The 27,862-nt window shown below is 52.1% G+C and overlaps 1 protein-coding gene across 1 annotated transcript in view; it reads left to right on the top strand.

Moving 5' to 3' along the window:
* The window catches only part of LOC136601929 (gastrula zinc finger protein XlCGF66.1-like), a 37,001-nt gene extending 10,992 nt beyond the window's left edge, over positions 1-26,009 (top strand). Inside the window, exons 2-4 of the mRNA XM_066588851.1 lie at positions 6,088-6,211; positions 25,627-25,779; positions 25,851-26,009. Coding sequence (XP_066444948.1) covers positions 6,122-6,211; positions 25,627-25,779; positions 25,851-25,994 — 387 coding nt within the window. The 5' untranslated portion in view covers positions 6,088-6,121 and the 3' untranslated portion in view covers positions 25,995-26,009. The remainder of the gene's footprint in view (positions 1-6,087; positions 6,212-25,626; positions 25,780-25,850) is intronic.
* The last annotated feature ends 1,853 nt before the right edge of the window (positions 26,010-27,862 follow it).

Raw genomic sequence — 27,862 nt, forward strand, 5'->3', positions numbered from 1 at the left:
ATAGATGGTGGAGTGTGAGCGAGCTGCATTCTCTGGTATCAGCCACTCACATGGGTATATACCATATAGATGGTGGAGTGTGAGCGAGCCGCATTCTCTGGTATCAGCCGCTCACATGGGTGTATATACCATATAGATGGTGGAGTGTGAGGGAGCCGCATTCTCTGGTATCAGCCGCTCACATGGGTGTATACCATATAGATGGTGGAGTGTGAGCGAGCCGCATTCTCTGGTATCAGCCGCTCACATGGGTGTCTATACCATATAGATGGTGGAGTGTGAGGGAGCTGTCATTCTCTGGTATCAGCCGCTCACATGGGTGTATATACCATATAGATGGAGGAGTGTGAGCGAGCCGCATTCTCTGGTATCAGCCACTCACATGGGTATATACCATATAGATGGTGGAGTGTGAGCGAGCCGCATTCTCTGGTATCAGCCGCTCACATGGGTGTATATACCATATAGATGGTGGAGTGTGAGCGAGCCGCATTCTCTGGTATCAGCCGCTCACATGGGTATATACCATATAGATGGTGGAGTGTCAGCGAGCCGCATTCTCTGGTATCAGCCACTCAGATGGGTATATACCATATAGATGGTGGAGTGTGAGGGAGCTGCATTCTCTGGTATCAGCCGCTCACATGGGTGTCTATACCATATAGATGGTGGAGTGTGAGGGAGCTGTCATTCTCTGGTATCAGCCGCTCACATGGGTGTATATACCATATAGATGGAGGAGTGTGAGCGAGCCGCATTCTCTGGTATCAGCCGCTCACATGGGTGTATATATCATATAGATGGCGGAGTGTGAGCGAGCCGCATTCTCCGGTATCAGCCGCTCACATGGGTGTATATACCATATAGATGGTGGAGTGTGAGCGAGCCGCATTCTCTGGTATCAGCCGCTCACATGGGTGTATATACCATATAGATGGCGGAGTGTGAGCGAGCTGCATTCTCTGGTATCAGCCACTCACATGGGTGTATATACCATATAGATGGTGGAGTGTGAGCGAGCCGCATTCTCTGGTATCAGCCGCTCACATGGGTGTATATACCATATAGATGGTGGAGTGTGAGGGAGCTGCATTCTCTGGTATCAGCCGCTCACATGGGTGTATATACCATATAGATAGGTGAGTGTGAGGGAGCCGCATTCTCTGGTATCAGCCGCTCACATGGGCGTATATACCATATAGATGTTGGAGTGTGAGCGAGCCGCATTCTCTGGTATCAGCCGCTCACATGGGTGTATATACCATATAGATAGGTGAGTGTGAGCGAGCCGCATTCTCTGGTATCGGCCGCTCACATGGGTGTATATATCATATAGATGGTGGAGTGTGAACGAGCCGCATTCTCTGGTATCAGCCGCTCACATGGGTGTATATACCATATAGATGGTGGAGTGTGAGCGAGCCGCATTCTCTGGTATCAGCCGCTCACATGGGTATATACCATATAGATGGTGGAGTGTGAGGGAGCCGCATTCTCTGGTATCAGCCGCTCACATGGGTATATACCATATAGATGGTGGAGTGTGAGGGAGCTGCATTCTCTGGTATCAGCCGCTCACATGGGTGTATATACCATATAGATGGTGGAGTGTGAGCGAGCCGCATTCTCTGGTATCAGCCACTCACATGGGTGTATATACCATATAGATGGTGGAGTGTGAGGGAGCCGCATTCTCTGGTATCAGCCGCTCACATGGGTGTATATACCATATAGATGGTGGAGTGTGAGCGAGCTGCATTCTCTGGTATCAGCCGCTCACATGGGTATATACCATATAGATGGTGGAGTGTGAGCGAGCTGCATTCTCTGGTATCAGCCGCTCACATGGGTGTATATACCATATAGATGGTGGAGTGTGAGCGAGCCGCATTCTCTGGTATCAGCCGCTCACATGAGTATATACCATATAGATGGTGGAGTGTGAGGGAGCCGCATTCTCTGGTATCAGCCGCTCACATGGGTATATACCATATAGATGGTGGAGTGTGAGGGAGCTGCATTCTCTGGTATCAGCCGCTCACATGGGTGTATATACCATATAGATGGTGGAGTGTGAGCGAGCTGCATTCTCTGGTATCAGCCGCTCACATGAGTATATACCATATAGATGGTGGAGTGTGAGGGAGCCGCATTCTCTGGTATCAGCCGCTCACATGGGTATATACCATATAGATGGTGGAGTGTGAGCGAGCTGCATTCTCTGGTATCAGCCGCTCACATGGGTGTATATACCATATAGATGGTGGAGTGTGAGCGAGCTGCATTCTCTGGTATCAGCCACTCACATGGGTATATACCATATAGATGGTGGAGTGTGAGCGAGCCGCATTCTCTGGTATCAGCCGCTCACATGGGTGTATATACCATATAGATGGTGGAGTGTGAGGGAGCCGCATTCTCTGGTATCAGCCGCTCACATGGGTGTATACCATATAGATGGTGGAGTGTGAGCGAGCCGCATTCTCTGGTATCAGCCGCTCACATGGGTGTATAAACTGTCGGGGGTCTGTCAATGGAGACCAGTGCTGATGTTGCCTGAGTCCAAATTCAAAGGAAAGTTATAATGAGTACTCGTAGGAGAACCATAATAAGCCACTACACACACACAATCTAGTGAATCGGAATGAATTCTCCTTTATTGTTGAACATTGCCAGTTTTTATACAAGAGGAAAAGAAGGCGCTTCCAAATGTTGCCTGATACTAAGTTTCAAACTACTTTACATTCTAATATTGCTGACCAAGTCCTCATTCCAACAGATTACAATGTGGCTGTAAATCAAGGCCTTCTAAGAGGTATCAGCACACTCCTGTGTGAAGTGAACATCAAACAGTTACGTATGATCATAAAGATTGACTCCACACTGTCTGAGTACAAACTTAATTACATCTCTTCCCAGACCAGAATGTAATCTTAAAAGTCCATCATGTTAAGTTCAACCTTGTCTCCAAGTCAATCGAATTTGCACATCAAAAGAGGGGGCATTGTTTCTAGTTTGCACATAAAACTGGTTTAGCCACCTACTCAGTATATTCAGTACATTCTGCCGTGGCCATGCATTACCCCCCCACACGGCCGTGACCACGCATTACCCCCCTGCACACATATCCGTGGCTATGCATTACCCCCCCTACACACACGTCCGTGGCCACCCATCACCCCTCCCCCCCACACACACGGCTGTGGCCTCGCATTACCCCCACACACGGCCGTGGCTACGCACCCCCCCCACACACACACACGGCCGTGACAACGCATTACCCCCCCCCCCACACACACCTGACCGTGGCCACGCATTACCCCCACACACACGGCCGTGGCCACGCATTACCCCCACACACACGGCCGTGGCCACGCATTACCCCCACACACACGGCCGTGGCCACGCATTACCCCCACACACACGGCCGTGGCCACGCATTACCCCCCCCCACACACACACGGCCGTGGCCACGCATTACCCCCCCCCACACACACACGGCCGTGGCCACGCATTACCCCTCACACACGCGGCCGTGGCCACGCATTACCCCTCACACACGCGGCCGTGGCTTTGCATTACCCCACACACACGCGGCCGTGGCCTTGCATTACCCCACACACACACACGCCGGTGGCCACGCACCCCCCCCCACACACGGCCGTGGCCACGCCCCCCCCCCACACACACACGGCCGTGACAACGCATTAGCCCCCCCCCCCACACACATGGCCGTGGCCACGCATTACCTCTCACACACACGCGGCCGTGGCCTCGCATTACCCCACACACACGCGGCCGTGGCCTCGCATTACCCCACACACACGCGGCCGTGGCCTCGCATTACCCCACACACACGCGGCCGTGGCCTCGCATTACCACACACACACACACGGCCGTGGCCAAGCATTACCCCACACACACACGGCCGTGGCCAAGCATTACCCCACACACACACGGCCGTGGCCAAGCATTACCCCACACACACACGCGCATGGCCGTGGCCACGCATTAACCCACACACACACATGGCCGTGGCCATGCATTACCCCCCCACACGGCCGTGACCACGCATTACCCCCCTGCACACATGGCCGTGGCTATGCATTACCCCCCCCTACACACACACGGCCGTGACAATGCATTACCCCCACACACACACGGCCGTGGCCACGCATTACCCACGCACACACATATGGCCGTGACCATGCATTACCCCCCTGCACACATGGCCGTGGCTATGCATTACCCCCACACACACACGGCCGTGGCCACGCATTACCCACGCACACACATATGGCCGTGACCACGCATTACCCCCCTGCACACATAGCCGTTGCTATGCATTACCCCCCTACACACACGGCCATGGCCACCCATTACCCCTCCCCCCCACACACACGGCCATGGCCACGCATTACCCCCCCCCCCCACACGGCCGTGGCCACGCATTACCCCCCCCCCACACACACGGTTGTGGCCACGCATTACCACACACGCGGCCGTGGCCACGCATTACCTCTCACACACACGCGGCCGTGGCCAAGCATTACCCCCACACACACACGGCCGTGGCCAAGCATTAACCCACACACACATGGCCGCGGGCAAGCATTACCCCCCCCCCCACACACACCCACGGCCGTGGCACGCATTACCCCCCCACACGGCCGTGACCACGCATTACTCCCCTGCACACATGGCCGTGGCTATGCATTACCCCCCCTACACACAGATGGCCGTGGCCACGCATTACCCACACACACACACATGGCCGTGGCCATGCATTACCCCCCCACACGGGCGTGACCACGCATTACCCCCCTGCACACATGGCCGTGGCTATGCATTACCCCCCCTACACACACGGCCGTGGCCACCCATTACCCCTCCCCCCCACACACATGGCCGTGGCCAAGCATTACCCCCACACACGGCCGTGGCCACGCATTACCCCCCCCACACACACGGCCGTGGCCACGCATTACCCCACACACACACACACGCGGCCGTGGCCAAGCATTAACCCACACACACGGCCGTGGCCACGCATTACCCCCCACACACACACGGCCGTGGCACGCATTACCCCCCACACGGCCGTGGCTACGCATTACCCCCACCCACACACGGCCATGACCACGCATTACCCCCACCCACACACGGCCATGACTACGCATTACCCCCCCCACACACACGGCCGTGACCACACATTACCCCCCTTACAGACAGCCGTGACCACGCATTACTCCACACACGGCCGTGGCCACGCATTACCCCCCCCCCCACACACACGGCCGTGGCCACGCATTACCCCCCACACACACACACGCGGCCGTGGCAAAGCATTAACCCACACACACACGGCCGTGGCCACGCATTACCCCCCACACACACACGGCCGTGGCACGCATTACCCCCCCACACGGCCGTGGCTACGCATTACCCCCACCCACACACGGCCATGACCACGCATTACCCCCACCCACACACGGCCATGACTACGCATTACCCCCCCACACACACGGCCGTGACCACACATTACCCCCCATACAGACAGCCGTGACCACGCATTACTCCTCCACACACGGCCGTGGCCACGCATTACCCCCCCACACACACGGCCGTGGCCACGCATTACCCCCCCCCCCCCACACACACACACGGCCGTGGCCACGCATTACCCCCCATACAGACAGCCGTGACCACGCATTACTCCTCCACACACGGCCGTGGCCACGCAATACAAAAAGTTTTAGTTTTTGAAATGAGGATTTGAAAATCCCCAAAAATCGTTGCCGCCTTCAGACCAAAGTAGGCTGAGTCACTAAGAGGTTAAATAGAATGCAAACTGAAGCTGCTGCAGAACCTCTTCAGATGCAGACAGCTCCTATCTAATGCTGACTGTATAGTGTGCCCCCCATAGGCCATGCTGGTACTAGCCGTGTGCTAGGGGTCCGGTCTAAGGTGTTCACAGCTGAGCATCCGGAAGACCCTTCTACCCTGAAATGTCTGTGTTGGGGGCCCCTGTAATCCATGTGTTGATGGGAGGTTCTGGGTGTCACTAATGATCTTCTCCTCTCGTAGAGCCTGCTGCGGTACTACAACCCCCATCATCTGAATGACCCCTCCCCCAAGGATGGACATAAAGGAGACCTCCAGAAGGATATTGGACGTCGCCTTGGAGATCATCTACCTGCTGACCGGAGAGGTGATACAATCTTTCTATGACCTTTTCCCGTCTCCGCCCTTGTTGCCTCCTGACCATGAGATGATCCCACCGGGTACGGACAGGAAGCATAAAGGGTCCTCCAGCACCACTTAGCGCTTTCTTGCCCCCTCCGGGTGGGGGAGGAGCTTGTCAGCCCTGTAGGAGATGCTGCCGGATCGGCTTGTCTTGGGACAGTCCTGAGGTTCACTTACTTTGTGGTGCCTGCCATGTGGGTCAGTGATCCTTCCTTCTCTGGTGGGAGAGGGGGTCCTCGGTGACAGGGGGCCCCTTCAGTCGTACCCGTTGCCCCATGGTGACATCACTGGAGACCTGGAAGGCAGACCGGCCCGCCTGTATCTACAGAGCGCCCTCTAGTGATGACATGCAATCTTTTGCAGTGATTGGCAGTAGATTTGGCCCTAGATTGAAGGATGTGGCCCTGAGGCCTGAGGGTAACACTATAAAGCTGAGGGTCTCCACTAATAGCCGTGTCTGAGCTCGGAGACCCTGCGGACGCTGTGGGTGGAGTCAGTTGGTGTGTTTGCACGATCAGCGCTCCGTTTATTCTCCTTCTCACTGCAGGGGGTGCAGAGACAAGGACGGGGGACACAGGACCTCCGGCCCCGAGGTCGTCAGGAGTCTCAGCAGATGACCAGCCATCTTGGTCCAACCCTACAATGTGCTTTTTCCATGTTAGTCTATTAAGCCCTGCCGCAGGAGTTTACACTAGTCTCTGGGCTGTCATGTAAACCCACTGACACCCCATAGGGGGGGGTGCTGAGGGACCGTGGGCCCCCCTCCAGTTAGCTGCTTTGATTTGGCCTCAGACCTGTTAATGGCTGTAGTCTGAGCGAGCGCCAGAAGCGGCCAGCGTCCGTAGGTATGGAGTCCGGCCCCTGCATTGTCCTTGTGGGCTTCGGTAAGTGCTACTAGCAGCCTTCAGGGTCTTCATATTCCCCGGGCCGCTCAGGATGAAATGTTTTGTGGCCGTGAACAAAGCAAAAAGCACATTTTTCCGGTGCATAAACTGTTGCCTTGTGGCATGAAGCGGGAACGGAAAGTTCCTTGTAGGAGAGCGTTGACTGCCTATTGACGAGGGGGGTGAACAAGCCTCTGCGGACCTCCTGCACTGCGCTCCTTGTCCTCCGATGGCTCGCAGGTCGCTGCTTCTACATCCGTAGCTGGTGCTAGAAAATAACGCACTTTACGCAAATTCTGGATTTCCCAGGGAGTCTCCACGACAGCACCACCTGAGATCGCCTCCTCCTGATAGGACAGGAACACACCGAGAGGTTAAAGTTCCCCCCCCGTCCTCCCCTCCTCAGTGTTTTCCTGTCCTGCCAGGAGGCAGGGTCACCGAGAGGGGCTGGTGGAGACGCCAGCCCGAAAGAAAGAAGCATACCGGCAGATCGGAGGGCAGTGCTCCAGCCTGTCCTCCCTTCTTGCAGAGCGACTCCCGGGACGCCACATGGGGTGGTCCCCCCGGGCCAGGTTCCTCCCGCGGCGGCCCATGGGGGGTGCAATGCGGGGCTCCAGCTCTCCTACGCGCCGGCTTAGGAACGTGCGCGGCGCCTCCGGCTTCCCCTTAACGAGCAGGGGAGGGGGCGGGGCGCCGCGGCAAGCGGCGAGCGTGATGACGTCATCGCGCAGCACGGCCGGCGCTCGGAGGGGGCGGGGCTAAAATTTAAAGGCGCCAAAATTCAAAAAAGAAAAAGGAACCTGAGAGAAGATGGCGCCGAGCAAGAAAGCCACTCAGTGAGTATTGGCTTAAATGCCCCAAGAGTGTCTGCAGCACCAGTTAATAAAGCAATGAGTGCTCCAGCACCAGAGGTCGCGGAATGCTCCACCGCGGCGGCAACCGTAAGTAGCCAGTGGGGCAAACAAGGCATGCATATTCGTATACGTTGTTAATGAATTTTGCATCCTTACACGTAAATTTTGTTGTCTGCCAGGGGGATAGAAGAGTTGCCCCTCCCAGAGCCAAAGCTAAAAAGTGCGCAGAATGTGGCACAAGACTATCGGCTTCGCATGCCAGGCCATTATGCAAAGCATGCATAGCCAAGTTGGTCAAGGAGGAATCAGGGGGATTCCTCGAGGATGTCAGAAAACTCGTCCAAGAGGAAGTGCGGTCAGCACTGTCGACCCCAAAAACTCCACCCAGAGGGGCATCGGGGACAAAGCGCCGAAGAAAAGCGCATACCCCGCAGGTGCTCTCAGACTCAGAGAGTTCAGGATCTGAACCGGAAGAGCTGATGCTTGAGGAGTCCTCAGAGGAAGAGGAATACCAAAAGTACCTCTTCCATAGAGAAGATTTAACGGAGCTGATTAACTCCGTTAGAGCTACACTGAAAATGGAGGAGCCCAAGGAACCCCGTTCAATGCAGGACGAGGTCTTTGGGGGTTTAGGGGAGAGGAAGAAACATACCTTCCCGGTCCATAGCAACGTAACAAAATTAATACTTAAGGAGTGGGAGAAGCCCGACACGGGATCCTTCTCGTCTAAGGGGGTGAAGAGGCGCTACCCGTTTGAGGAGGGGGTATGTGCGAATTGGGAGGAAGTACCCAAGGTAGATGTCCCAGTGGCTAAGGTGGCTAGGAGGACAACATTGCCCTTCGAGGACGCCACACAGCTTAGAGACCCAATGGATCGCAAGGCGGAGGGCCTGCTAAGAAGATCCTGGGAGGCAGCGGCCAGTACGCTCAGGCCGGGGGTGGCAGCCACGTGCGTCGCCAGAACCCTGGGTGTGTGGCTCGAACAACTGGAGCTGCACATCTCGAGCAAAACACCAAGGGAGCAGATCATAGATTCCCTCCCTATGTTAAAGATGGCCACTAACTTCCTGGCAGACGCAGCAGCGGAGTCAGTGAAGCTTTCGGCAAAAGCAACGGCCCTAACCAACTCGGCCAGGAGGGTCCTCTGGCTGAAGTCATGGTCGGGCGACCTAACATCCAAGAATAAATTGTGCTCGCTACCCTTTCACGGCCAATTCCTCTTTGGTCCGGATCTAGATAAAATACTAGAGAAAGCGTCGGATAAGAAGAAGGGATTCCCGGAGGAAAGACAACGTAAGGGGAAGACCTTCTTCCGAACCCCGGCACAACAATCGGAACCCTATAAAGGCAAGGGCAAGACGGGCCGATGGAGTTACCCCAAGGGAGGCAGAGGGAGAAACTTCCTCTTCAACCCGCACCAGGGGGACCCAGCCAAGCAGAAGCCCTGACGCCATCCCAGTGGGGGCGAGGCTGCAGGGCTTTGCGGATCGGTGGGCCTCGATTTGCAGGAGCCCGTGGATCCCGGAGATCCTGCAGGAGGGATACAGAATCGAGTTAGTATCCCCCCCCAGGAGAAAATATATTATCACGCGAGGTCCAGTACAACAACTGTACCCGCTTCAGCAGGCGGTACAGGACCTAAGACATCTAAAGGCAGTGTCCCTCGTGCCACAGGAAGAGGAGACCTGGGGGCATTACTCCAGACTCTTTCTAGTAAAGAAACCCGGGGGAGGTTCACGCCTAATAATAAATCTAAAACCCCTGAACGTTTTCATAAAATATCGAAAATTCAGGATGGAGTCCATCACATCAGCGGTAAAGTTGATCCCCAGGGGGGCCTACATGGCCTCGATCGACCTGAAAGACGCCTATCTGCATGTACCGATCCACAGGGACTCAAGGAAGTACCTAAGGTTCGCGTTGGAAATGGGCAGCAAGACAAGGCATCTTCAATTCAGATGCCTTCCCTTTGGAATCTCCTCAGCACCCCGCATCTTCACGAAGATCATGGCGGAGGTTGCAGCCTACCTAAGGCAGAGGTCGATCCTAATAATCCCATACCTGGACGACATACTAATCATAGCCGAGTCCAGGGAACGCCTAGTAGAGAACTTGGCAACAGTGCTCAGCCTGTTACAGTTCCTAGGTTGGATCATAAATTGGGAGAAGTCCAGCCTAAACCCCAGCACGGAGAAGGTGTTTTTAGGCGTAACACTCGACTCAGAGGCCCAATGCTCCTTCCTCCCCGAGGCAAAGGGGCAGAAAATTCGGCACATGGTAAAATCCTTTATGCAGAGACGGTCATGCACAATCCGGGAGGCTATGTCCCTCCTAGGAAGTCTAACATCATGCATCCCGGGGGTAGCATGGGCACAGGCACATACCAGACCCCTGCAAGCTGCAGTCCTCGCAGCGTGGGACGGCAGGCAGGCTTCGTTAGAAAACAGAATACAGATCAGGAACTCGGTAAGGGTATCCTTAAGCTGGTGGACGTCCCCAAGAAATCTAAGAAAAGGAGTCCACTGGATATTGCACCCGGCAGTACAGATCACGACAGATGCAAGCTCCTGGGGGTGGGGGGCGCACGTCGGAGACCAGCTCCTACAGGGCCCATGGCCACCGCAGACGAAGCATCAATCCTCAAACTACAGGGAGCTACAAGCAATCTGGAAGGCCCTGCAGCACCTGGGGGAGACGGTAAGAAACCAACATATACGGGTACTGTCGGACAACACCACGGCAGTGGCCCATATCCGACACCAGGGGGGCACGAGGTCACCAGCTCTGCAAAGTATCGCGCAAAGGATATTTCGCTGGGCGGAGGGCCGCATCATCTCACTGTCAGCGGTACACTTAAAGGGATCTCTGAATCAAAGAGCAGACTTCCTCAGCCGGGGGCGCTTAGACCCAGGAGAATGGTCCTTATCCCAGGAGGCGTTCCGGATAGTGACGGACAAATGGGGTCCCCCGCAAATAGACCTATTCGCGTCAAAACAAAACGCCAAGGTGACGAACTTCTTCTCCCTCAGACGGGAAGACCAACCGACAGCGGTGGACGCCCTCAGCCAGGACTGGGGAGGAGAGCTGGCGTACGCATTTCCCCCGATCCCACTAATCCCAAGGGTACTACAGTACTTCAGGTCACAACCGTGCACCCTGATCCTTGTGGCTCCCTTTTGGCCAAGAAGGAGCTGGTTCAGCCTCCTGAGAGACTTGAGCATCCAGGAGCCAGTTACCCTTCCGGCTCAGGAGAATCTCCTAACGCAGGGACCCCTGAACTACCCCGACGTAAGCAGACTTCATCTAACAGCTTGGTTACTGAAGAATCCATACTGAGGGGCAGGGGATTCTCAACCAAGGTAGTCAGAACGCTAATGGCAAGCAGGAAAGAGACTACCAACCGCATATACCAGAGAATCTGGAGGAGGTTTACCTCTTGGAGACAAGAGAGAGGCTCCTCAGGCAGCAGTGCGGACGTCCCTCTGATCCTGGACTTTCTACAGGACGGCCTGGATATGGGCCTCGCCCCAAGCACCCTAAGAGTCCAAACGGCAGCCCTTAGCGCCCTGTTTGACACTAAGTTATCCGGGGACAGGTGGATCAATAGATTCCTGGCAGCGGCAGATAGGCTTCGACCCAGGTCCACCAATATTTGCCCAGACTGGAACCTTAATTTAGTCTTGAGGGCCATGACAGGGGACCCCTTCGAACCAATGGAGGGGCTCTCATTAAAAATGCTCACAGTAAAAACTATCTTCCTAGTGGCAATTTCCTCAGCCAGGCGGGTCAGCGAGCTACAGGCCCTATCCATACGCCACCCGCTCCTCAAGATTACAGATACCAAGTTAGTCTTTAAAACAGACCCGACCTTTTTACCTAAGGTGGTATCCCCATTCCATAGGGCCCATGACATAATAATACCCTCGTTCTATAATCACCCAAAAGACGAGAGCGAGCGAACCCTAAGCTGTTTGGACGTCAGAAGAACAGTCTTGACGTACATCGAGGCCACAGGCCCATGGAGGCAGGACGACAACCTGTTCGTCCAATATTCAGGCCCTAATAAGGGAAAGAAGGCAGCCAAAAGCTCTATAGCCAGGTGGATTCGCCTGGCCATTAGCGAGGCATATAAGGCTTTGGGGAAGGAGGCCCCCTCGGCTCTTAAAGCCCATTCCACAAGGGCAGTAGCGACCTCATGGGCCGAGCATGGCTCGGCATCAGTAGAGCAGATATGTAAGGCAGCAGTATGGAAAAAGCCCCATACTTTCGTCAAACACTACAGGGTAAAGGTGCAGCTAGACGAGGACATGTCCTTCGGTCGTAAGGTCCTCTCAGCGGCAATCCCACCCTAGAATTACTTTAGTTGATACGTCTCAGGTGGTGCTGTCGTGGAGACTCCCTGGGAAAGGTAGGATTATACCTACCCGATAATCAGGTTTCCAGGAGTCTCCACGACAGCACCCGTACATTCCCTCCCCAAGAAAGAATAATGTATATAGAAATAATTAAATAAATAAAAGATAATAAAATAAAAAGTATACCAGATAGGAAAAAATTTAAGTTAGCTCCTACCCCGGCAGTTTCGTTATAATACACTGAGGAGGGGAGGACGGGGGGGGAACTTTAACCTCTCGGTGTGTTCCTGTCCTATCAGGAGGAGGCGATCTCAGGTGGTGCTGTCGTGGAGACTCCTGGAAACCTGATTATCGGGTAGGTATAATCCTACCTTTTCCCCGTTACTGCTTCATGCAGTTGAGTAACTTTCCGGGTCGGACAGTTTTCGCTTTCATAACTTATTAACTTTGCCATCAGCGCAGCCGTGTGCGGTCTGTTGTTTGTGGGACAAGTTGTACTGCTTAACCCCTTAAGGGCCAGACGCTGTATTGGGATGTTACCCCTGTGGTGGTTTTACTGCTAGATATATATCACTGATCAGGAACACCCCGAGTCCGGAGCAGGCCTGTACCTAACCACCGTTCAGGAACACCCCGAGTCCGGAGCGGGCCTGTACCTAACCACCGTTCAGGAACACCCCGAGTCCGGAGCGGGCCTGTACCTAACCACCGTTCAGGAACACCCCGAGTCCGGAGCAGGCCTGTACCTAACCACCGTTCAGGAACACCCCGAGTCCGGAGCAGGCCTGTACCTAACCACCGTTCAGGAACACCCCGAGTCCGGAGCAGGCCTGTACCTAACCACCGTTCAGGAACACCCCGAGTCCGGAGCAGGCCTGTACCTAACCACCGTTCAGGAACACCCCGAGTCCGGAGCAGGCCTGTACCTAACCACCGTTCAGGAACACCCCGAGTCCGGAGCAGGCCTGTACCTAACCACCGTTCAGGAACACCCCGAGTCCGGAGCAGGCCTGTACCTAACCACCGTTCAGGAACACCCCGAGTCCGGAGCAGGCCTGTACCTAACCACCGTTCAGGAACACCCCGAGTCCGGAGCAGGCCTGTACCTAACCACCGTTCAGGAACACCCCGAGTCCGGAGCAGGCCTGTACCTAACCACCGTTCAGGAACACCCCGAGTCCGGAGCAGGCCTGTACCTAACCACCGTTCAGGAACACCCCGAGTCCGGAGCAGGCCTGTACCTAACCACCGTTCAGGAACACCCCGAGTCCGGAGCAGGCCTGTACCTAACCACCGTTCAGGAACACCCCGAGTCCGGAGCAGGCCTGTACCTAACCACCGTTCAGGAACACCCCGAGTCCGGAGCAGGCCTGTACCTAACCACCGTTCAGGAACACCCCGAGTCCGGAGCAGGCCTGTACCTAACCACCGTTCAGGAACACCCCGAGTCCGGAGCAGGCCTGTACCTAACCACCGTTCAGGAACACCCCGAGTCCGGAGCAGGCCTGTACCTAACCACCGTTCAGGAACACCCCGAGTCCGGAGCAGGCCTGTACCTAACCACCGTTCAGGAACACCCCGAGTCCGGAGCAGGCCTGTACCTAACCACCGTTCAGGAACACCCCGAGTCCGGAGCAGGCCTGTACCTAACCACCGTTCAGGAACACCCCGAGTCCGGAGCAGGCCTGTACCTAACCACCGTTCAGGAACACCCCGAGTCCGGAGCAGGCCTGTACCTAACCACCGTTCAGGAACACCCCGAGTCCGGAGCAGGCCTGTACCTAACCACCGTTCAGGAACACCCCGAGTCCGGAGCAGGCCTGTACCTAACCACCGTTCAGGAACACCCCGAGTCCGGAGCAGGCCTGTACCTAACCACCGTTCAGGAACACCCCGAGTCCGGAGCAGGCCTGTACCTAACCACCGTTCAGGAACACCCCGAGTCCGGAGCAGGCCTGTACCTAACCACCGTTCAGGAACACCCCGAGTCCGGAGCAGGCCTGTACCTAACCACCGTTCAGGAACACCCCGAGTCCGGAGCAGGCCTGTACCTAACCACCGTTCAGGAACACCCCGAGTCCGGAGCAGGCCTGTACCTAACCACCGTTCAGGAACACCCCGAGTCCGGAGCGGGCCTGTACCTAACCACCGTTCAGGAACACCCCGAGTCCGGAGCGGGCCTGTACCTAACCACCGTTCAGGAACACCCCGAGTCCGGAGCGGGCCTGTACCTAACCACCGTTCAGGAACACCCCGAGTCCGGAGCGGGCCTGTACCTAACCACCGTTCAGGAACACCCCGAGTCCGGAGCGGGCCTGTACCTAACCACCGTTCAGGAACACCCCGAGTCCGGAGCGGGCCTGTACCTAACCACCGTTCAGGAACACCCCGAGTCCGGAGCGGGCCTGTACCTAACCACCGTTCAGGAACACCCCGAGTCCGGAGCGGGCCTGTACCTAACCACCGTTCAGGAACACCCCGAGTCCGGAGCGGGCCTGTACCTAACCACCGTTCAGGAACACCCCGAGTCCGGAGCGGGCCTGTACCTAACCACCGTTCAGGAACACCCCGAGTCCGGAGCGGGCCTGTACCTAACCACCGTTCAGGAACACCCCGAGTCCGGAGCGGGCCTGTACCTAACCACCGTTCAGGAACACCCCGAGTCCGGAGCGGGCCTGTACCTAACCACCGTTCAGGAACACCCCGAGTCCGGAGCGGGCCTGTACCTAACCACCGTTCAGGAACACCCCGAGTCCGGAGCGGGCCTGTACCTAACCACCGTTCAGGAACACCCCGAGTCCGGAGCGGGCCTGTACCTAACCACCGTTCAGGAACACCCCGAGTCCGGAGCGGGCCTGTACCTAACCACCGTTCAGGAACACCCCGAGTCCGGAGCAGGCCTGTACCTAACCACCGTTCAGGAACACCCCGAGTCCGGAGCAGGCCTGTACCTAACCACCGTTCAGGAACACCCCGAGTCCGGAGCAGGCCTGTACCTAACCACCGTTCAGGAACACCCCGAGTCCGGAGCAGGCCTGTACCTAACCACCGTTCAGGAACACCCCGAGTCCGGAGCAGGCCTGTACCTAACCACCGTTCAGGAACACCCCGAGTCCGGAGCAGGCCTGTACCTAACCACCGTTCAGGAACACCCCGAGTCCGGAGCAGGCCTGTACCTAACCACCGTTCAGGAACACCCCGAGTCCGGAGCAGGCCTGTACCTAACCACCGTTCAGGAACACCCCGAGTCCGGAGCAGGCCTGTACCTAACCACCGTTCAGGAACACCCCGAGTCCGGAGCAGGCCTGTACCTAACCACCGTTCAGGAACACCCCGAGTCCGGAGCAGGCCTGTACCTAACCACCGTTCAGGAACACCCCGAGTCCGGAGCAGGCCTGTACCTAACCACCGTTCAGGAACACCCCGAGTCCGGAGCAGGCCTGTACCTAACCACCGTTCAGGAACACCCCGAGTCCGGAGCAGGCCTGTACCTAACCACCGTTCAGGAACACCCCGAGTCCGGAGCAGGCCTGTACCTAACCACCGTTCAGGAACACCCCGAGTCCGGAGCAGGCCTGTACCTAACCACCGTTCAGGAACACCCCGAGTCCGGAGCAGGCCTGTACCTAACCACCGTTCAGGAACACCCCGAGTCCGGAGCAGGCCTGTACCTAACCACCGTTCAGGAACACCCCGAGTCCGGAGCAGGCCTGTACCTAACCACCGTTCAGGAACACCCCGAGTCCGGAGCAGGCCTGTACCTAACCACCGTTCAGGAACACCCCGAGTCCGGAGCAGGCCTGTACCTAACCACCGTTCAGGAACACCCCGAGTCCGGAGCAGGCCTGTACCTAACCACCGTTCAGGAACACCCCGAGTCCGGAGCAGGCCTGTACCTAACCACCGTTCAGGAACACCCCGAGTCCGGAGCAGGCCTGTACCTAACCACCGTTCAGGAACACCCCGAGTCCGGAGCAGGCCTGTACCTAACCACCGTTCAGGAACACCCCGAGTCCGGAGCAGGCCTGTACCTAACCACCGTTCAGGAACACCCCGAGTCCGGAGCAGGCCTGTACCTAACCACCGTTCAGGAACACCCCGAGTCCGGAGCAGGCCTGTACCTAACCACCGTTCAGGAACACCCCGAGTCCGGAGCAGGCCTGTACCTAACCACCGTTCAGGAACACCCCGAGTCCGGAGCAGGCCTGTACCTAACCACCGTTCAGGAACACCCCGAGTCCGGAGCAGGCCTGTACCTAACCACCGTTCAGGAACCCCACCCCCCGAGTCCGGAGCAGGCCTGAACCTAACCACCGGTCAGGAACACCCCGAGTCCGGAGCAGGCCTGTACCTAACCACCGTTCAGGAACCCCACCCCCCGAGTCCGGAGCAGGCCTGTGCCTAATCACCGGTCAGGAGCAGCCCGAGTCCGGAGCAGGCCTGTGCCTAATCACCGGTCAGGAGCAGCCCGAGTCCGGAGCAGGCCTGTGCCTAATCACCGGTCAGGAGCAGCCCGAGTCCGGAGCAGGCCTGTGCCTAATCACCGGTCAGGAGCAGCCCGAGTCCGGAGCAGGCCTGTGCCTAATCACCGGTCAGGAGCAGCCCGAGTCCGGAGCAGGCCTGTGCCTAATCACCGGTCAGGAGCAGCCCGAGTCCGGAGCAGGCCTGTGCCTAATCACCGGTCAGGAGCAGCCCGAGTCCGGAGCAGGCCTGTGCCTAATCACCGGTCAGGAGCAGCCCGAGTCCGGAGCAGGCCTGTGCCTAATCACCGGTCAGGAGCAGCCCGAGTCCGGAGCAGGCCTGTGCCTAATCACCGGTCAGGAGCAGCCCGAGTCCGGCAGGATGGAACAGAGCCCCCAACAGGACACGGACACAGGTGGAACCAGCTGTGTTATTAATCTGTCATCTCACCACCCCAGTAATTTGGAGCTCGGTTTGCTCTCAAAGGGACTTACAGTAATCAACTACTCTAATACAAGGAGAAAGAAAAAATGGCCGTGTAGCTCTAGTAGTGACCTACAATCCACAGCTAGAGGTACTAAGGAAGACTGCAAAGACAAAAGACACTCCATCATACCCACACAGGGATGACCGTCTGACTGCCATATTCCCGGGCCCTCTGCTCCTGTGTTACAGGCAACCTCCTAATTTGAGGAACCTTATAATCAGGAGTGCATTACCCTCTGACACACAAAAAGGAACTTATCCCTGTAATGTAAGGAGCTGCAAGACCTGCTGACATGTACGGACCGCGGACAGGATATGGATCCCCAACAAACAGCAGGACTAGGAGACCCCGGGGACATTCACATGTTTCACGTCTCTTGTGTACCTGATCAAGTGCAGTAAATGTCGTGTTGGGGGGCTTAATATCAGGGAAACGGGACAGAAACTGAGGGCCAGGATGAGATCTCGTCGCCACTCAATGGAGAGGAAAAGATGGAATTACCTGTGGCAAAACATTTTTGTGGTCAGGGACACTGCAAAGAACAGATGAGAGTAATCATACTGAAGGGCAGTTTCCAGTCACAGTGTCACAGAAGAATTTGGGAGTACAAGTTTATGGCTAAGTTTATGGCCAACCTTAGCCCAGGATTCTTGCATAAGTGGAGAATATGAAAGGTCTGAAAGAGGTTAAGACGGGTATCCTCTTCCCAATCATTGTTTGTTTTCTTGTTTTTTTTTCCATGAAAATTCAGAAATTGATTGTAAGAATGTTGCCATCCAATAGGTGATGCTGCAGAGGTAGTATTTCCATCTTCTATGTGCAGTCTGTAAAGTAGTAGATAACAGGCATCATAAAAACTGTCACATTCCTCAGCTCAGTGGACTGATTTAGTATTTATATCTTTGCTCAGATTGTCTTATTTTACTTAATGTGTTCTTTTAAGTATCAAATTTCTGTGTGTGAACATTTATCTAGATCAAGAGGGGTGTCCGTCCCCCCCTCTATATCTGTATGTTATATTTGTGTGCCATCCAAACTAGTTTCATCAGCCTGATGAAGGGTCGATAAGAACCTGAAAGCTTGCTGTAACATCATGTATTTTTGTTAACCATAAAAAGGTATCGTATTTACGAGATTACTTGGTTTCTCTTATTGTGAACAGTCACACTTAAAAAAAAAAAAATCTCGCACACTTCCCCTGTAGATGGGGTGTCCATAGGGGCCCCAGTAACAGGGGAAAACCTCCCCCAAGTGTGACAGTAGTCACTAACAGAGCTGATTTGGGTCTGCTAGAACCCTGCCAATCTGCTGCTCCAGGGGGCAGCCAGCGGTCACATGACTGCCAGGTCGATAAGCGGAACACTCCTGCTTTCTCTCTGCACTACATAGTGCTCAATGAGTCCTATGTAGCCTGGAAAGCAAAAGGCAGAAGTGGTTAAAAACTGCTTCTGTCTTCTCCTCCAGGTCCTCTGTTGTGTCTGACAGCCAAGGACCCAACCTGCTCCGCCTTGATTGTAGAAGCAAGAGCTTTAATCCAGCAATGTATTTTTTTATATTGGTCGGGATTAAAATCCGAGAACCAAGCGCCATAAATTTACCGTGCCTGGCTTTTAACGGGCTAATTTACCAGTAATTCTGGATATTCTATGACTTGGAATCAATTGATTAGAAAATAAGAGAACTAATGCCACCTCTGAATTCTGTTTGCTTCAGCTGAAGAACTCCATTCTCTCAGGAGGAGAGAAGGGAGAGGAGGACATGATGGAAACCTTTATATATGTTACAGGAGGAGAGAAGGGAGAGGGGACATGATGGAACCTTTATATATGTTACAGGAGGAGAGAAGGGAGAGGGGGACATGATGGAAACCTTTATATATGTTACAGGAGGAGAGAAGGGAGAGGAGGACATGATGGAAACCTTTATATATGTTACAGGAGGAGAGAAGGGTGAGGGGGACATGATGGAAACCTTTATATATGTTACAGGAGGTGAGAAGGGAGAGGAGGACATGATGGAAACCTTTATATATGTTATAGGAGGAGAGAAGGGAGAGGAGGACATGATGGAAACCTTTATATATGTTACATGGAGAGAAGGGAGAGGGGGACATGATGGAAACCTTTATATATGTTACAGGAGGAGAGAAGAGAGAGGGGGGACATGATGGAAACCTTTATATATGTTACAGGAGGAGAGAAGGGAGAGGAGGACATGATGGAAACCTTTATATATGTTACAGGAGGAGAAGGGAGAGGAAGACATGATGGAAACCTTTATATATGTTATAGGAGGAGAGAAGGGAGAGGGGGACATGATGGAAACCTTTATATATATTCCAGGAGGAGAGAAGGGAGAGGGGGACATGATGGAAACCTGTATATATGTTACATGGAGAGAAGGGAGAGGAGGACATGATGGAAACCTTTATATATGTTACAGGAGGAGAGAAGAGAGAGGGGGGACATGATGGAAACCTTTATATATGTTACAGGAGGAGAAGGGAGAGGAGGACATGATGGAAACCTTTATATATGTTACAGGAGGAGAAGGGAGAGGAGGACATGATGGAAACCTTTATATATGTTACAGGAGGAGAAGGGAGAGGAAGACATGATGGAAACCTTTATATATGTTATAGGAGGAGAGAAGGGAGAGGGGACATGATGGAACCTTTATATATGTTACAGGAGGAGAGAAGGTAGAGGGGGACATAATGGAAACCTTTATATATGTTACAGGAGGAGAAGGGAGAGGAAGACATGATGGAAACCTTTATATATGTTATAGGAGGAGAGAAGGGAGAGGAGGACATGATGGAAACCTTTATATATGTTACAGGAGGAGAGAAGGGAGAGGAGGACCTGATGGAAACCTTTATATATGTTACAGGAGGAGAGAAGGGAGAGGGGGACATGATGGAAACCTTTATATATGTTACAGGAGGAGAGAAGGGAGAGGAGGACATGATGGAAAACTTTATATATGTTACAGGAGGAGAGAAGGGAGAGGAGGACATGATGGAAACCTTTATATATGTTACAGGAGGAGAGAAGGGAGAGGAGGACATGATGGAAACCTTTATATATGTTACAGGAGGAGAGAAGGGAGAGGAGGACATGATGGAAACCTTTATATATGTTACAGGAGGAGAGAAGGGAGAGGAGGACATGATGGAAACCTTTATATATGTTACAGGAGGAGGGAAGGGAGAGGAGGACATGATGGAAACCTTTATATATGTTACAGGAGGAGGGAAGGGAGAGGAGGACATGATGGAGACCTTTATATATGTTACAGGAGGAGAGAAGGGAGAGGAGGACATGATGGAAACCTTTATATATGTTACAGGAGGAGAGAAGGGAGAGGGGGACATGATGGAAACCTGTATATATGTTACAGGAGGAGAAGGGAGAGGGGGACATGATGGAAACCTTTATATATGTTATAGGATGAGAGAAGGGAGAGGAGGACAAGATGGAAACCTTTATATATGTTACAGGAGGAGAGAAGGGAGAGGAGGACATGATGGAAACCTTTATATATGTTACAGGAGGAGAGAAGGGAGAGGAGGACATGATGGAAACCTTTATATATGTTATAGGAGGAGAGAAGGGAGAGGGGTACATGATGGAAACCTTTATATATGTTACAGGAGGAGAGAAGGGAGAGGAGGACATGATGGAAACCTTTATATATGTTACAGGAGGAGAGAAGGGAGAGGAGGGACATGATGGAAACCTTTATATATGTTACAGGAGGAGAGAAGGGAGAGGGGGACATGATGGAAACCTGTATATATGTTACAGGAGGAGAAGGGAGAGGGGGACATGATGGAAACCTTTATATATGTTATAGGAGGAGAGAAGGGAGAAGGGGACATGATGGAAACCTTTATATATGTTACAGGAGGAGAGAAGGGAGAGGGGGACATGATGGAAACCTGTATATATGTTACAGGAGGAGAAGGGAGACGGGGACATGATGGAAACCTTTATATATGTTATAGGAGGAGAGGGGAGAGGAGGACATGATGGAAACCTTTATATATGTTATAGGAGGAGAGGGGAGAGGAGGACATGATGGAAACCTTTATATATGTTATAGGAGGAGAAGGGAGAGGAGGACATGATGGAAACCTTTATATATGTTACAGGAGGAGAAGGGAGACGGGGACATGATGGAAACCTTTATATATGTTATAGGAGGAGAAGGGAGACGGGGACATGATGGAAACCTTTATATATGTTATAGGAGGAGAGGGGAGAGGAGGACATGATGGAAACCTTTATATATGTTATAGGAGGAGAGGGGAGAGGAGGACATGATGGAAACCTTTATATATGTTACAGGAGGAGAGAAGGGAGAGGGGGACATGATGGAAACCTTTATATATGTTACAGGAGGAGAGAAGGGAGAGGAGGACATGATGGAAACCTTTATATATGTTAGTGGAAGAGAAAAGGGAGAGGGGGACATGATGGAAACCTTTATATATGTTACAGGAGGAGAGAAGGGAGAGGTTGACATGATGGAAACCTTTATATATGTTACAGGAGGAGAGAAGGGAGAGGGGGACATGATGGAAACCTTTATATATGTTACAGGAGGAGAGAAGGGAGAGGGGGACATGATGGAAACCTTTATATATGTTATAGGAGGAGAGAAGGGAGAAGGGGACATGATGGAAACCTTTATATATGTTACAGGAGGAGAGAAGGGAGAGGGGACATCATGGAAACCTTTATATATGTTACAGGAGGAGAGAAGGGAGAGGAGGATATGATGGAAACCTTTATATATGTTACAGGGTGAGGGAAGGGAGAGGAGGACATGATGGAGACCTTTATATATGTTACAGGAGGAGAGAAGGGAGAGGAGGACATGATGGAAACCTTTATATATGTTACAGGAGGAGAGAAGGGAGAGGAGGACATGATGGAAACCTTTATATATGTTACAGGAGGAGAAGGGAGAGGAGGACATGATGGAAACCTTTATATATGTTACAGGGTGAGGGAAGGGAGAGGAGGACATGATGGAAACCTTTATATATGTTACAGGAGGAGAAGGGAGAGGAGGACATGATGGAGACCTTTATATATGTTACAGGAGGAGAGAAGGGAGAGGAGGACATGATGGAGACTTTTATATATGTTACAGGAGGAGAGAAGGGAGAGGAGGACATGATGGAAACCTTTATATATGTTACCGGATGAGAGAAGGGAGAGGAGAGACATGATGGGAACCTATATATATGTTACAGGAGAGAAGGGAGAGGAGGACATGATGGAAACCTTTATATATGTTACAGGAGGAGAGAAGGGAGAAGGGGACATGATGGAAACCTTTATATATGTTACAGGAGGAGAGAAGGGAGAGGAGGATATGATGGAAACCTTTATATATGTTACAGGAGGAGAGAAGGGAGAGGAGGATATGATGGAAACCTTTATATATGTTACAGGAGGAGAAGGGAGATGAGGACATGATGGAAACCTTTATATATGTTACAGGAGGAGAGAAGGGAGAGGAGGACATGATGGAGACCTTTATATATGTTACAGGAGGAGAGAAGGGAGAGGAGGACATGATGGAAACCTTTATATATGTTACAGGAGGAGAGAAGGGAGAGGAGGACATGATGGAAACCTTTATATATGTTACCGGATGAGAGAAGGGAGAGGAGGACATGATGGAAACCTTTATATATGTTACAGGAGGAGAGAAGAGAGAGGAGGACAAGATGGAAACCTTTATATATGTTACAGGAGGAGAGAAGGGAGAGGAGGACATGATGGAAACCTTTATATATGTTACAGGAGGAGAGAAGGGAGAGGCGGACATGATGGAAACCTTTATATATGTTACCGGATGAGAGAAGGGAGAGGAGGACACATTGGAAACCTTTATATATGTTACAGGAGGAGAGAAGAGAGAGGAGGACATGATGGAAACCTTTATATATGTTACCGGATGAGAGAAGGGAGAGGAGGACATGATGGAAACCTTTATATATGTTACCGGGTGAGAGAAGGGAGAGGAGGACATGATGGAAACCTTTATATATGTTACAGGAGGAGAGAAGAGAGAGGAGGACATGATGGAAACCTTTATATATGTTACCGGATGAGAGAAGGGAGAGGAGGACATGATGGAAACCTTTATATATGTTACAGGAGGAGAGAAGGGAGAGGAGGACATGATGGAAACCTTTATATATGTTACAGGAGGAGAGAAGGGAGAGGAGGACATGATGGAAACCTTTATATAGGTTACAGGAGGAAAGAAGGACATGATGGAAACCTTTATATATGTTACAGGAGGAGAGAAGGGAGAGGAGGACATGATGGAAACCTTTATATATGTTACAGGAGGAGAGGAGGACATGATGGAAACCTTTATATATGTTATAGGAGGAGAGAAGGGAGAGGAGGACATGATGGAAACCTTTATATATGTTACAGAAGGAGAGAAGAGAGAGGAGGACATGATGGAAACCTTTATATATGTTACAGGAGGAGAGAAGGGAGAGGAGGACATGATGGAAACCTTTATATATGTTACCGGATGAGAGAAGGGAGAGGAGGACATGATGGAAACCTTTATATATGTTACAGGAGGAGAGAAGGGAGAGGAGGACATGATGGAAACCTTTATATATGTTACAGGAGGAGAGAAGGGAGAGGAGGACATGATGGAAACCTTTATATAGGTTACAGGAGGAAAGAAGGACATGATGGAAACCTTTATATATGTTACAGGAGGAGAGAAGGGAGAGGAGGACATGATGGAAACCTTTATATATGTTACAGGAGGAGAGGAGGACATGATGGAAACCTTTATATATGTTACAGGAGGAGAGGAGGGAGAGGGGGTCATGATGGAAACCTTTATATATGTTACAGGGGGAGAGAAGGGAGAGGAGGACATGATGGAAACCTTTATATATGTTACAGGAGGAGAGGGAGAGGAGGACATGATGGAAACCTTTATATATGTTACAGGATGAGAGAAGGGAGAGGAGGACATGATGGAAACCTTTATATATGTTACCGGATGAGAGAAGGGAGAGGAGGACATGATGGAAACCTTTATATATGTTACAGGAGGAGAGAAGGGAGAGGAAGACATGATGGAAACCTTTATATATGTTATAGGAGGAGAGGGGAGAGGAGGACATGATGGAAACCTTTATATATGTTACAGGAGGAGAGAAGGGAGAGGAGGACATGATGGAAACCTTTATATATGTTATAGGAGGAGAGGGGAGAGGAGGACATGATGGAAACCTTTATATATGTTACAGGAGGAGAGAAGGGAGAGGAGGACATGATGGAAACCTTTATATATGTTACAGGGGGAGAGAAGGGAGAGGAGGACATGATGGAAACCTTTATATATGTTACAGAAGGAGAGGAGGGAGAGGGGGACATGATGGAAACCTGTATATATGTTACATGGAGAGAAGGGAGAGGAGGACATGATGGAAACCTGTATATATGTTATAGGAGGAGAGAAGGGAGAGGAGGACATGATGGAAACCTTTATATATGTTATAGGAGGAGAGAAGGGAGAGGAGGACATGATGGAAACCTTTATTTATGTTATTGGAGGAGAGAAGGTATAGGTCCGTGGGTGAAGTTCCCGTCAGTCTGATCCTGGGACGTTGGTTAACTAATTGTATCTTTCATGGATCGTATCTGTGAGGGAAGATGAAATTTTAACTTATTTTTTTACTCTGACTTGATCGCCTTCATCCATTGGATAATGGCAAACACCTGACCGCAGTCCCCCGTGAAATCTCCATGTTCTCAGCCAGGAGCAGGGAGATTTTTAGATTTCCCAGGCTCTCCTGGCTTCTGCGCAAGTGCCTGACAGTTTGCAGGTGGCGCGCATGCGCAGAAGCTGGCGACAGGTCCTTGCAGGACCAGATTGTTGCCGGACGTTGCGGAGGCCAGAGATGAGTAGTTTCGTCTTCCCTCATGGATCTGATGTGATTGCCGTTATCCATTGCATAACCACAATCGCGTGACTGGGGGACCGTACACCGTACACCGTGGCTGCTGACAGCTCCAGGCTCTCTGCTCCAGGGAGCTGACACCAGGGAGCTATCACAGTCACAGACCCTGGGCATTTAGTCTACAGGGCCAACGTGTTTTTACAGCCTTGTAGAATAAAGTCCAGACACCCGGGACCTGAGAACACATATAAGTGGTCACTAAGGGGTTAAAGTTATTGGTTTTGGATGTCTCGAGACGATGGTTGATAGTTGTTTATTCTCGGCCAGATTTGAAGTTAGTAAGGATTCCTTTTGATCACTGTCTCACCATCCACAGGAGTACACAGTAGTGAAGACAGCGGCTGTGACTCCCATCATCCATCTCCAGGAGTCAGGAGGGTGGAGCCTCATCACAGCTCCTCCCCCTCACTCCCTGATCCAGAAGCTTCTAGAACTCACCAACAAGATGACGGAGCTGCTGACAGGAGAGGTGACTGCTGGGAATGTGGGGGGACATTATACCGGGGGGCTCTGGCTGATGACTGGATATTGTGTTGTCAGGTTCCTATAAGGTGTCAGGATGTGGCTGTCTATTTCTCCATGGAGGAGTGGGAGTATTTAGAGGGACACTGGGATCGGTACAAGGACATCATGATGGAGGACCACCGGCCTCGTACATCTCGGGGTAAGAGGAGACCTTCCTGATTATAGAGGGGAGCGGGTATGAGGGTCACCTAGACTCACCCATCATCACATATACAATGTATTCTGTCTCTGGTTATTACCTATAGATGGATCCAAGAGGAGATCCCCACCAGAGGGATGTCCCTGCCGTCTGTATTCCCAGGACCGTCCAGAGGAAGATGTCCCGGAGAACCAGCAGGTAGATGACACTGAGATTCTACAAATCCTCTATAGGTTGATGTAATGCAGCTTCCTACTAGACTCCTCCGGCCGCCTGCAGTAGGCGCTCTAGTCCATCTTGTTGTTGTTGATAGATGATGCTTCTTCTCATCGATGACCCCCCAAAGATGGGCAAGGACAGAAGGAACATGGCTGCGGGGATATTAGACCTCACCCTAGACATGATCCACCTGATAACCGGAGAGGTGAGAGTTTCTCTATGAAGGTTTATGCTTGCGGAGAGCAACAAGTAGGCTTACGGCATCTTATAGGCCATCCAGTTCTTCATGGGAAAAGGGTATGCAAATTACCTTCTTCTTGGATGGAGATATAAACTGTTGCTTTAGTACAAATATTTGGCATATGGCTTCCCTACAAATCAACATATGACACTTTAAGAGGTCTTGAAGCATAACTAAGAATCTCAGCCAAACCGGAGTCTTCTCCGGAAGGAAAGGGACCCATCAGCAGATGGCTGTTTGGTGGTTCTTGTACTTCGGCTGTGCATAGCAGGGTTCTGGTTCATTGGGTGAGAGTCCTATGATGTAGATGGAGGGAATACTGTGGTCTCTTTGTGGAAAGTGTCAAATCGGTGTAAGGTATAACCAATATAAATAGGTACACCACTTACATTACACAGATAAGGTAGGAGGAGTTAGAGAAGGAGGAAGAAGTTGGCCATCCAATCAGTACCTTGATCCAGTAAATTTTCTGCCGCCATCTTCTGCGCACAATAACTTTATTTTTCCATCGAGGTAGTTGTGCGAGGGCTCGTTTTTTGCAGGGCGTCCTGTACTTTACGTTGGTAGCATTTCAGAATACATACAACTTTTTGATTGCTTTTTATTGCATTTTTTCTGGAGGACAGGGTAACTGAAAAAGAGCATTTCTGACATTCTTAATTTTTATTTTTTTTCCCGGACGACGTGCGGGGTAAATAATGCTCTACTTTGGTAGATTAGACTTTTATGGACGTGGCGATGCCAAACAAGTATTTCTGTTTTATTATTTAGTTTCTTCTATTATAAATCTAGCAACAGGGGGGATTTAAACTTTTATTACTTATCAATAAAGTTTTACTAAGTCCCGAAAAGGGACGGCTTGATAGACATTCTGCCAAGACAGCCCTGTGGCCTTTCAGGAGGCCCTCGGCTGCTATGACACCCACACGGCTCCCTGCGATCCCATCAACGGCGTTCTGGGGATTTAAATGCCGCTGTCAGATTTTAAAGTGGCATTTAAGGGGTTAGCAGCCCCGATCAGCCGCGTGGCTGATTAAAGCTGCTGCTGCCAGATGTCTGCTGTAATAAAGAGCTGGCGCCCAGGCTGTATGACGAGAGATCACCCTGTGATCCCTCTTCATACATACCGCGACCCCGCAGCATGCAACTGTGCATCCTATCGCTAAAAGGGTTTTAAAAAAATGTTATAAAAGTTTTTTAAAAATCCTTTTGCCATATTTGTAATAAAAGAATCTTAATAATACATATTTGGTATCGCCGCGTCCGTAAAAGTCTGATCTATCAAAGGAATGTATTATTTACCTTGCATGGTAAAGAGAGAGAGAGAAAGAGCGAGCGACAGAGAGAGAGAGAAAGAGCGAGCGACAGAGAGAGAGAGAAAGAGCGAGCGACAGAGAGAGAGAGAAAGAGCGAGCGACAGAGAGAGAG

Source organism: Eleutherodactylus coqui, unplaced genomic scaffold (genome assembly GCF_035609145.1).
Source record: "Eleutherodactylus coqui strain aEleCoq1 unplaced genomic scaffold, aEleCoq1.hap1 HAP1_SCAFFOLD_467, whole genome shotgun sequence".
NCBI classification, from domain to species: Eukaryota; Metazoa; Chordata; class Amphibia; order Anura; family Eleutherodactylidae; genus Eleutherodactylus; species Eleutherodactylus coqui.